This window comes from Monodelphis domestica, chromosome 4 (genome assembly GCF_027887165.1).
Source record: "Monodelphis domestica isolate mMonDom1 chromosome 4, mMonDom1.pri, whole genome shotgun sequence".
Classification (NCBI taxonomy): Eukaryota; Metazoa; Chordata; class Mammalia; order Didelphimorphia; family Didelphidae; genus Monodelphis; species Monodelphis domestica.
In genome coordinates, this window is record NC_077230.1 from 445876649 (window position 1) to 445889170 (window position 12522).

Consider the following 12522-nt stretch of genomic DNA (forward strand, 5'->3'; position numbering starts at 1 on the left):
TAGGGATGTTTGTATTAGGACCAGTAATCAGAAAGCTCTCGGAGTTTGGGAAGGACAACAGGATACAGTTAATAGGATACCAATAATATGTAACAGGGTTTATTCAAGTTAAGGGAAGGAAGGGAAGAGAATTAGGATGATCTCTCAATAATATAAATAAACCTACCCCCCAAATCTTATGACAAATCTTATGACAGTTGGTATCTGCACTATCAGGGAGGGGTAGTATCTCTGGTATGGAGGGCTTGTCTTGCCCTCCTAGGGCAGCTCTCCAGCCTCTGACCCCCACCTGACACCCAGCTCTCACTTGTAGCTCCCAGTAGCTGCTAGCATGTGGCAGCGGCCACACCCCGGGCAACGGCTTCGACAGGCCTGCTAAACCTTGTGAGGGTAGCCATCGGGTCATCCACCCCTGGTGAACCAGGGCTTTGCTCACCCAGCATGTGAAGACTGTTTCGGCTGAACAGGTGGAAGAAACCAATAAGAAAGTTCAATGGGGGGGTGGTACCGGTGTTTCCGGCGTCCTTTACATAGCTGCTGCCATTTGGGCTCACACCATCTAGAAAATCTAAGGGAGCCATGGTGCTGCTCACGGCGCCGCTAAAGGTACGCACCCACCTCACTGACCGCTTCTGGCGGACCCAGGACTTGCTGCAGTATGCCCGGCACTTTCGGGGAAGGAAGAATCGCTGCTACAGGTTGGCCATCAGGGCTGTGACTAGAGCGTTTGTGAAATGTACCAATGCCCGGAGGCTGAAGAAGAAGAACATGAGAACACTTTCTATTAATCAAATTACAGCCGCTTCCCAAGAACATGGTTTGAAGTATCCATCATTTATTAGCAATTTAGTCAAGTGTCAAGTGGAATTCAACAGGAAAGTCCTTGCTGACCTGGCTATTTATGAACCCAATATGTTTAAATCTTTGGTTGCTTTGGCAAAGAGGAGGAGAGAAGAAGGTTTCGCAGCTGCTCTGGGGGATGAGAAGGAGCCAGCGGGGATCTTTTCCCAGGTGGTGCACTATCAGTGGAGGTGAAGCCTTCACCATGGCCTCAAGGGCACTTTACACAAGGAGAGACTTGGATTAACTATCAGTTACCCCAATTACAAAGTTGATCATTTTCCGAGGTTCCACATGTTGTCCAAATTTGTTCGTAATCATGTCTTTTCACATTTCAGGAGCACAAAAAAGAGGAAAGGTAGCTGGGCTTTTAACAGGGTGGAGGGATGGGAGGGCCCTTTGCCCCCTGGTCACCCTAAGGAATTCATTCAGTATGTTTTCTGTTGAACAAGGAATAAACTTTAAAAACTTATCCTTGAAGAGATGATAAAATAAAGTTTTTATACCATGGTTAAAAAAAAAAGAAGGTTCAACGACTGAGATGGCAACACAGCAAAGCACTGTGGAGTGCTTAGGGCGTGTTGGAGCACAAAAATGCAGCTGAGGAAGTCTCCAGATGTAACGATTTTTCGTGCCATTGGAACCAGGCTTCCAACGCCGAGAGAGTGGGACTGTTTCTGTGCAACGACTTTTCCATTTAAATCTCTTCCACGCACAAGTATCTTTGTGCACACTCATCTATCCTGACCCCGTCCACCCTCTTCAAGACCTGCGGCGATGGGGGAGTGACAACGCAACAGGTGGAGGTGACCACTGGCAGTTGTAGTCACAATCCTGCACATAGGCGGCCCACGGACCAGTGGTCGCTCGGCCCTGTGGGAAGCAGGGATGTTCGGCAGCATCCTGGGTGACTGAGCAGCCCTCTTTAGGACAGCACTGCTCACCCTAGTCAAGGGAGGGGACTAGAAAAGGTGTCCCAAACATTGCCTGCCCTACAAACACCCGGTCAGCACACCGCGGCTGGTGGGTCATTCCTTTAAGAGGTCGAAATCAAAAGAAACAAAATACAAAGAAACTCCTACTAGGAGCATGGAAAGCATGGAACATCAGAACGTTACTTGATAGAGAGAATACCCCAAGACCTGAGAGAAGAACAGCTCTAATTGGTAAAGAACTGGTGTGATATAACATCGACATCACAGCTTTAAGTGAAACACGCTTACCAGAAGAGGGATCACTCAGCGAACCCACCACTGGATACACCTTCTTCTGGAAAGGTAGAGCCACAAATGAAGACAGTTCACGGTGTTGGCCTGGCTATCAAGACCAGTTTGCTCAAACAGCTGCCAGACTTGCCTGTGGGCATCAGCGAGAGGCTCATGAAGATCCGTTTGCCTCTCAGCAAAGATCGGTATGCCACAATCATCAGCACATATGCCCCAACACTGACCAGCTCAGAGGAGACCATTGAGCAGTTCTACTCTGACCTGAGTGCCGTCCTTTACTCAGTGCCCACAAATGACAAGCTGGTACTACGGGGAGACTTCAACACCCACGTTGGCCAGGACCATGAAAGATGGAAAGGAGTGCTCGGCAAACACGGCATGGGCAAAATGAACAATGGCCTACTGCTACTCAGCAAATGCTCAGAGTTCAAACTCATGATCACGAACACTGTGTTCAGAATGGTGAACAAATATAAAACAATGTGGATGCACCCACGATCAAAACAGTGGCATCTCATTGACTACATCATTGTATGCCGGCGAGACATCCAGGATGTACAGATCACCAGAGCCACGAGAGGAGCTAAATGCTGGACAGACCACCGATTGGTTAGAGCAACTCTTCAAATGCGTATTGTGCCTCTCCATCCAAAATGCACCCAGACAGTTTGCACATTTTACAACGTGAGTCATCTTATTTGCAAACATTCCAGTCCTTCCTGGACGACAAGCTGTCTGCCAAGGCACCACTCACTGGAAGCTTAACCGAGAAATGGAACCAGTTCAGTGACGCAGTGAAGGAAACATCAAAGGCAGTCCTAGGCCCCAAACAACGCAACCACCAGGACTGGTTCGACGAGAACAACACTGCTATTGAAGACCTATTGAGCAAAAAGAACAAAGCCTTTATGGAGTGGCAAAATAACCCAAACTCTGCTCCTAAAAAGGACAGATTCAAGTCTCTCCAAGCCACGGCGCAGCATGAGATCAGGACGATCGATGCAAGACCGATGGTGGGAAAAAAAGGCAGAAGAAATCCAGTGTTTTGCTGATACGAAAAACTACAAACAATTTTTCAGTGCCCTCAAGACTGTCTATGGGCCATTAAAACCCACCACCCCTCCCTTGCTATCCTCTGATGGTGACACTCTCATAAAAGATTAAAAATGCATCAGCAACAGGTGGAAAGAACACTTCAGTCAGCTTCTCAACCGACCCTCTTTAGTCGACCAAAGCACCCTTGACCAGATCCCCCAGAATCGCACCACTGAACAACTTGACGTCCCTCCTTCAATAGAGGAAGTCCAAAAATCCATTAAACAAATGAGTGCAGGCAAGGCACCCAGTAAAGACGGGATCCCAACTGAGGTGTACAAGGCCTTAAACGGAAAGGCACTCCAGGCATTCCACATAGAGCTGACCAGCATATGGAAAGAGGAAGACATGCCCCAAGAACTCAAGAGATGCCTTCATCGTAGCCCTATACAAGAACAAAGGCTCACGAGCAGCCTGTGACAACTACAGAGGCATCTCACTACTCTCCACTGCTGGAAAGATCCTCACCCGTGTTATACTCAACAGACTCCTGTCATCTGTTTCAGAGCAGAACCTGCCTGAATCACAATGTGGCTTCCAACCAGATCGCAGCACCATCGACATGGTCTTCACGGTGAGGCAAATGCAGGAAAAATGCCTTGAGCAGAACCTAAGTCTCCACATTGTCTTCATAGACCTGACAAAGGCGTTCGACACAGTGAACAGGGATGCATTGTGGGTGATCCTCAGCAAGCTCGGCTGCCCAGCAAAATTCATCAAACTGATCCAGCTCTTTCATGTCGACATGACTGGGGAAGTCCTATCTGGTGAAGAGACTTCTGATCGCTTCAACATCTCCAATGGCATGAAACAAGGCTGTGTCCTCGCTCCGGTACTATTCAACCTATTTTTCACCCAAATATTATGACATGCTGTGATGGATCTAGACCTGGGCGTCTACATCAAATACCAACTGGATGGCTCACTATTCGACCTTTGCCGCCTGACTGCAAAAACAGAGACAACAGAGAGACTCATCCTGGAAGCTCTCTTTGCAGATGACTGTGCTCTCATGGCCCACCAAGAAAATCATCTTCAAACCATTGTGGACAGGTTCTCCACCGCAACAAAAATGTTTGACCTGACTATCAGCCTCAGCAAAACAGAGGTGCTGTTCCAACCCGCACTAGGGAGGCCAACTAACCAGCCGTGCATTACAATCGACGACCAGCAGCTTTCTAACGTCAACACTTTCAAATACTTGGGCAGCTCCATAGCCAACAACGGGTCCCTAGACCACGAGATTAATGCCAGGATCCAAAAGACCAGCCAGGCACTTGGGAGGCTGTGCTCCAAAGTCCTCCAACACAGCGGTGTAAGCACTGCAACGAAGCTCAAAGTGTATAACGCAGTGGACCTCAGCTTGCTCCTGTATGGTTGCAAGGCATGGACACTGTACCGGAAGCACATGAAACAGCTAGAGCAATTCCACCAACGCTCCCTCCGGTCAATCATGAGGATCCAATGGCAGGACCGCATCACCAATCGGGAAGTCCTCGACAGAGCCAACTGCACCAGCATTGAAGTAATGGTCCTCAAAACGCAGCTATGATGGTCTGGACACATCATCCGCATGGACCCACAGCGAATACCAAGACAGGTATTCTATGGTGAACTGTCAACTGGACTCAGGAATCAAGGCTGACCAAAGAAAAGATTCAAGGATCAGCTAAAGTTCAACTTGAAGTGGGCTGGCATTACACCAAAGCAACTAGAACTTGCTGCCTCTGACAGAAGCAGCTGGCAAACCCACATTAACCATGCCGCCACCACCTTTGAAGATGAACGATGTTGACATCTTGCTGCTGCGCGTGAATGCCAACACCAGGCCACAACTGCACCTCCTGGAGTCCCGTGCCCCATGTGCCACAAACTTTGCGCCTCAGTCTTTGGACTCCAAAGCCACATGAGGGTACAACGTAGATGAAACTGCACAAAGACAATAGTCATTCTCATTCACCAAGAGACTACCACTAACTAATCTGCACTATCTATCACCTCTCTACCTAAAGTCTCTATTCCTACAATAAATTACATTTCACTGACCCTAATCTCCCCTTTGATAGTGATAGATGTAATAAGGTTGGAAGGTAAGCAGGAACAGGTCTCAAAGGGAAGTTCTCACTAACAGATGGCTCAAGTGTTTCAAGCAGCTCTGCAAAAACTATCAGTCCACAGGATACATGGGTACAGGTAGTTGTTTTGATGGATCACCAGGAAAGTCACAGGAGAGAAACTAGCTAGTTCACTAGGTCTACCCTAGGAGACTGAACAAAAATCAACCTCCAGCCTAACTGTGTGTTAGAAGACAGACCTGTCAATTCCTCAGAATTCCAGAATCTTCCTGTTTCTGCCTTTTCTGCAGCCCATGCTCCTGCTCCTTTCTTTATAACAGTTCCCCCCTTTGCACAAAGTCAAAATAGTGTTGCAAACACTATTTTGGCATTTGTGTACTAACAAACTTTATTTACCACCTAAACTAAAATTCTTACCCAAATTAATAAACAACCTATGCTCACTAATCTTATCCTATCTAATACTACCTTACTCTAAGGATTTAAATCAAGGAAAGGAAAAAGGAAAAAATACATTGAATAGTTACAAAGTTCAAAGTACAAAGTAAACATATGAAAAAGCAAAGTAAGCAAAAAACATCAATAGAAAAACAAACACAAATTTCAAGCAAAACATTAAAATCATAAAACTACTACTCATAAACTAATACAGAAAAATTATATTACTATTGTAATTCATTAATAGAAAACTTAGAAAATTTTGAAAAAGTACAATTATAATATTATATTTACAATATAACATTATAAAGCACAACATATAATTACAATTACAATTAGCACAATAAGTAAACCAATTCCATCAAACTTACTCATGCAAATACATTCAGAAATAGATGAAAATTTAACACAATCTTATTCTAAATTAACTTTTATTCCTATTACATAAAACTGAACTTTTACATAGAACTGTGTATCTTGCTATCCTATGTAAATATATTAACTACATACAGAATTTTACATGCATGTATACATGTAATATATACACACATATACATGTCATACCTAGATACACACTATGTTTAAATGCATGTTACATATACATACACTATACTACAATTTTAATCCTAACTATAATATATACTATTTATATCTATTTACATATCTACATATTTATATGATATGTAATATGTTGTATGTAATATGTAATGAATGTTGTTATGTATGTTGAATGTATTTTGTAATTTATTTCAGTACCCTAACTTATCAACCCTAAATTCTAATCTAACTATAGCCCTATCTTAATAAATTCTTCTAAAACCAACCGTATCTACCTATACTATTACTATTCTAAACTATTAAAAATCTAAACTAAATACTATACTAAATAACTATTTATTATTACTATTTTATAACTAATTATAACAATGTTAGTAACTACCTATTCATTAATTCACTACTTTAATATATTCTAATCATGTTTATGTTGTATCTTATTATCTTGTTTGAAGAAATTTCTTCCTCTCTGAAGTTCATGGTAGTAATATGTACTGTTAAATGCTCTATGGAATATGCTGTGTTACATTATACATTATGCATTACCCAAATCCTTAAAAACCATTAGTCCATTAATCACTTGATCCTCTTCATTGAAACTTTTCTTTAAAATCTTTATCTGGAGGGACTTCTGGGTCAAGATGGCTCTAGAGTAAAAGCAGAGTTCTTCTCCTCTCCACTGATTGAGACAGATTGCCTCAAAATGACAAAACCAAAATCAAACGAGCAAAGGAGTTCCACGGTAGGGCACAGCACAGAAGGTAGGCAAAGTTAGGGCATTTCCACGCTAAATGGGGGTGAAATTTCCCTCAACAAGGGGCAAGCTCATCACCCCTCCCCCACTTCACCTACCTTTCCAGAGTCCAAGTGAACATGGGACAAACTTCTAAGTTCTAGAAGGGAGGCTGACTGAGGTCAACACAGACTTACCCCTAAGAGAAACTAGACTTGGAACACTGGGAGGTTGAGGACACAGTGAGATAGGCTGTGGAACTTGGGGAAAGGGGATGGCTCACAGCAAAATGCCACAGAGAATTGAAAAAGCCCTCAGGTTAAAACCTCTCCAGTGCTCAATACAGACTTCCCTACATTCCACACCCAGACCTCTTTCCAGGCAATCTTTTAAGTTCTCAGGGGCTGGACCTGCCTGTAAGAACAGCAAGATTAGGCTCCCCAGGAGGCCGAGGAAACATGGAGATAGGGCACAGAGCTTGGGCAGAGAAAAGCGGCTCAAAGCAAAATGCCACAGAGACCTGAAAAATAGCCTGTGGATAAAAACCTCTCCACGCTCTCAATACAGAGATTTTCCTACACTCCACACTCCACACTCTTAGGGGCTGGATCTGCCACTAAGAGCAACTGGACACTGCTGAGGCCTGCAGAGCCCAATACAAAGATCACCCACATTCCTCACTTAGACATCTGACCAAGAAGGAAAAAGGCAATTTCCATCAACTCCCAGTAACTAAAATCCACAAACACAAAAAAAAGAAAGAAAGAAAGAAAACTTTGACCCTTGATAATTTTTATGCAGAAAAAACTCCAGACTAAATAAGAGACAGCAGAAGATGACAAACAATTAAACATCCAAACCTTTAGGGAAAAAATGGAATTGGTCACAAATTCTTGAAGACTTTAAATCTGAGATTGTCAGAAAAATGGAAGAGATGTGGCAAGAAAAGTGGGAAATAGTTCAAAAAGAAATTAACCATTTAAAAGACAGGATCTCCCACTTGGAAATTGAAGTCCAGAAATCAAATGAAATAATAAGCAAACTGAAGACCAGAAATGACCTGGTGGAAGCCATGACAAGCAGGATAGATCAAACTGAAAAGGAAAAATCAAAAGATCTTAGCTGAAAACCAGTCATTAAAAACTAGAATTGGGCAAGTAGAAGCCAGTGATTTCACAAGACAGCAAGAATTAATAAAGCAAGTCAAAAGAACAACAGCTTCGAAGGCAACACAAAATATATCACTGAGAAGGTGGTTGACCTTGAAAATAGATCTCAGAGAGACAACTTGAGAATCATAGGCCTATCTGAAAACCTGGAAACAAACAGAGACCTTGACACCATACTACAAGAAATTATCCAAGAAGACTGCCCTGAGTTTCTGCAACAAGAGGGCAAAATAGACATTGAAAGAGTCCATTGATCACCTGCTACACTAAATTCTCAAAAAACAACCCCCCAGAACGTAATTGCCAAATTCAAGAGCTTCCAAGCTAAGGAGAAAATATTGCAAGAAGCCAGAAAGAGACAATTCAGATATCAAGGAGCACCAATCAGGATTACACAGGATATGGCAGCCTGCACACTAAAAGACCACAAGGCTTGGAATACGATATTCAGAAAGGAAGAGAATTGGGTCTACAACCAATGATCACCTACCCATCAAAATTGACTATATACTTACAGGGGAAAGTATGGGCATTCAACAAAATAAAAGACTTCCAAATATTTGTAAAGAATAGACCAGAATTAAACAGAAAATTTGACATAAAATACAAAAACCAAGAGAAACATGAAAAGGTAAATAATAAAGGGGTCTTTTTTTCTTCTTCTGTAAGGACCTAAATAAGGCCAAATTGTTTATATTCATACATGGAAAAATGTTATTTGTAACTATCAAAAATTGTATTCACTATTATAGTAGTTGGAAGAATGATCCATAGGTAGAGATTGGGGTACTAAGTGGTTTTTAATCATATATTTAAAAAAGAAAAAGAAAGGGGGAGGGAGGGAAGATGGCACCAAGAGAAATTTGAAGGAATAAGAAAATTAGGATAATTTATATTACACAAAAAAGCACAAGGGAGTGGGAGGGGAAGAATACAACTATGAGAAGGAGAGGAAGAAAGTACTAAAAGGTAATACTCAAACCTTACTCTCAGCGGAATCAAATCCAAGAAGGAAGAGCATCTAGATCCACTGGGGTATCAAATTCTATCTTACTCTATAGGGAAGTTGAGAGGGGAAAATAAGGGGGGAGTGGGGGGAGTTAAAAAAGGGGGAGGGAAAGAGACAAGGAAGGGAATTTAATAGACCCTAAAAAAATAAAAGGGGAATAAAAAGGGAGGCGTCAGAAAGGGTAGGGAGGGAAACAATACAAGGAGGAGAGTGTGTAGGATGGCTTAAAAAGACCCCAAAAGAAAAATAAGAGAGGAATAAGAAGGGAGGGGGAATAAAGGAAAGTAAAATAAGGGTAGGGGTTATGGGGACTGATTAAAAACAACACTGGTGTAGAAGGAAATAGTGAAAGAGGAAAGGGCAGGACATGGAGAGAAAATGAAAATGTTGGGGAATACACAGGTAGTAATCATAACTTTGAAAGTGAATGGAACAAACTCACCCATATAGCAGAAGCAAATAGCAGAGTAGATTAGAAACCAAAATCCTACCATATGTTGTCTACAAGAAATACACATGAGGAAGGTAGATATGCATAGGGTAAAGGTAAGAGGATGAAGCAAAATTTATTGGGCATCAACTGAGAAAAAGTTGCAATCATGGTATCTGACAAAGCCAAAGTAAAAAAGAATCTAGTCAAAAGAGATAGGGAAGGTAATTACATCCTGATAAAAGACAATATAGAGAATGAGGAAATATCAGTACTCAACATGTATGCCCCAAATGGCATAGCATCAAAATTTCTAAAGGAGAGACTAGTGGAAGTCAAGGATGAAATAGATAGAAAAACTATACTAGTGGGAGACCCGAACCTTCCTCTTGTGAATCTTAAAACTGCTCAGACTCTACTTCAGAAGATTTGATTAAGCTATTCCCCATTTTTAACAATGGAGGTACTTAGGAATGTATTGAGAACTTTAAAATTACTCTACCCTGCTCAGACAGTGCCTTAGGGGAAGATAAAGTTGTAAAATTCCTGATTGAACAATGAAAAGTCCCCAACTCATACTTATAGTGAAGCAAAAACCCTAAGCTAGGTGGTCTATTTTAGATCTAATACAAAAAGGTGCTAAGTACCTATAAAGGTTAAATTAATCACTAAAACATCAAGCAAGTTACAAAGGGCAAGCTTAGCAAAGAGATGTGAAATACTCGGAAGATATAATATAATCAGAGAAGATGATAACAGAAGATGAGAACTAAGAATGGACAGTCCTGGGGGAAAGCATCTACTGTGATTGGTAAATGTGAAATTTTAGGGGAGGTGACATAAGAGAAAATTTTCTTTAAAAGGAGGTCAGGAGTTCAGAGGAGTCTCTCTGAACTTAGTTGGAGTTTGGAGTTAGTTTGGATGATCTGGCTCTCTGAACTGAGTTCAGGAGTTGAGGATTTCAGTGAAGGACTGGAGTTTTGTTTTAGGACGATCTTTTGGTGAGTGATAAAAGACTGACTAGTCTCTCTTAAGGCTCAGGCCTAGGCCATGTGGCCTATGCCCTTCCTACTATTTTCTCTTTCTCTCTCTCTCCATTCCCTTAAATTCCTTCATTTGTATTAATTAAAATCTCCATAAAACCCAGCTGACTTGGGTATTTTCATATTTGGGAATTTTTCCCATGGCGACCACTTATTTTTGATTTAAATCAAGACACTAAAAATTATCTTTACAGTTTTGGCAATTCACAATCTTGAAACCCACATTTTTCACGCTTACTTGCTATCAGATCTAGATAAATCAAACCAAAAAATAAATAAGAATGAGTTAAGAGATGTGAATAAAATCATAGAAAAAATAGAGCTATTAGATATATGGAGAAAAAGAAATAGGGACAAAAAGGAATACACCTTCTTTTCAGCAGCACATTGTACATTCACAAAGACTAACCATGTACTAGGGCACAAAAACATTGCAAACAAATGCAAAAGAGCAGAAATAATAAATGCAACCTTCTCAGATCACAATGAAATAAAAATAATAATTAGTAAGGGTACATGGAGAGGCAAATCAAAAATTAATTGGAAATTAAGTAATACAATTCTCCAAAGTCTGTTAGTTCAGAAACAAATCATAGAAACAATTTCATTGAAAATGACAATAATGGCACATCTTTTCAAAATCGATGGGTTGCAGCCAAAGCAGTACTTACGGGGAAATTTATATCGTTGAGTTCATATATTAACAAATTAGAGAGGGCAGAGGTCAATGAATTGGGCATGCAAATTAAAAAACTAGAAAGTGAACAAATTAAAAATCCTCATATGAAATTTTAGAGATCCTTTTAGATCTTTTTAGAGAAAAATTAGAGATCCTAAAAATTACAGGAGAAATTAATAAAATTGAAGTTAAAAGAACTATTGAATTAATAAAGAGGACTAGAACCTGGTACTTTGAAAAAAACAAATAAAATAGACAAAATACTGGTCAATCTAATTTAAAAAAAAGGAAAGAAGAAAACCAAATTGACAATATCCAAGATAAAAAGGGAGATCTCACCTCTAATGAAGTGGAAATTAAGGCAATCATTAAAAACTATTTTGCCCAATTATATGGCAATCTACGTGATATGGGTGAATATTTATAAAAATATAAATTGCCTAGATTAACAGAAGAAGAAACAGAATACTTAACCCCATATCAGAAAAAGAAATTGAACATGCCATCAAATAAGTCCCTAAGAAAAAATCCCCAGGGCCTGATGGATTCACAAGTGAATTCTATCAAACATTGAAAGAACAACCAATCCCAATATTATACAAACTATTTGACATAATAAGCAAAGAAGGAGTTCTACCAAATTTCTTTTATGACACAAATATGGTACTTATTCCAAAACCAGGTAAATCAAAAACAGAGAAAAGTACTGACCAATCTCCTTAATGAACACAGATGCAAAATTCTTAAATAGGATACTAGCAAAAAGACTCCAGCAAGTGATCGTAAGGGTTATTCATTTTGATTAGGTAGGATTTATACCAGGAATGCAAGGATGGTATAGGAAAACCATTCACATAATTGACCTTATCAACAAGCAAACCAACAAAAATCACATGATTATCTCAATAGATGCAGAAAAAAACCTTTGCAAAATACAACACTCATTCCTATTGAAAACACTAGAAAGCAAAGGAATAGATGGGCCTTTTCTAAAAATAATAAAAAGTGTATATTTAAAACTTTCAGTAAGCATCATCTGCAATGGAGATAGATTAGAAACATTCCCAATAAGATCAGGACTGAAACAAGGATGCCCATTATCATCTTTATTATTTAACATTGTACTAGAAACACTAGCAGTAGCAATTAGAGAAGAAAAATAAGTTGAAGATGTTAAAATAGGTAATGAGCCCAAGCTATCACTATTTGCAAATGATATGATGGTCTACC

The 12522-nt window shown here is 40.4% G+C and overlaps 1 protein-coding gene across 1 annotated transcript; it reads left to right on the forward strand.

Annotated features, from left to right (window-relative positions):
• The first annotated feature begins 210 nt into the window (after positions 1 to 210).
• Positions 211 to 1312, forward strand: LOC100029502 (39S ribosomal protein L20, mitochondrial-like). The gene has a single exon (XM_056825839.1). The coding sequence runs from the start codon at positions 580 to 582 to the stop codon at positions 1033 to 1035; it is 456 nt and encodes a 151-aa protein (XP_056681817.1). The 5' UTR covers positions 211 to 579; the 3' UTR covers positions 1036 to 1312.
• The last annotated feature ends 11210 nt before the right edge of the window (positions 1313 to 12522 follow it).

Bases quoted from the DNA above. Each gene is read 5' to 3' on its own strand.
- LOC100029502 (XM_056825839.1), top strand. From the start codon at position 580: ATGGTGCTGCTCACGGCGCCGCTAAAGGTACGCACCCACCTCACTGAC.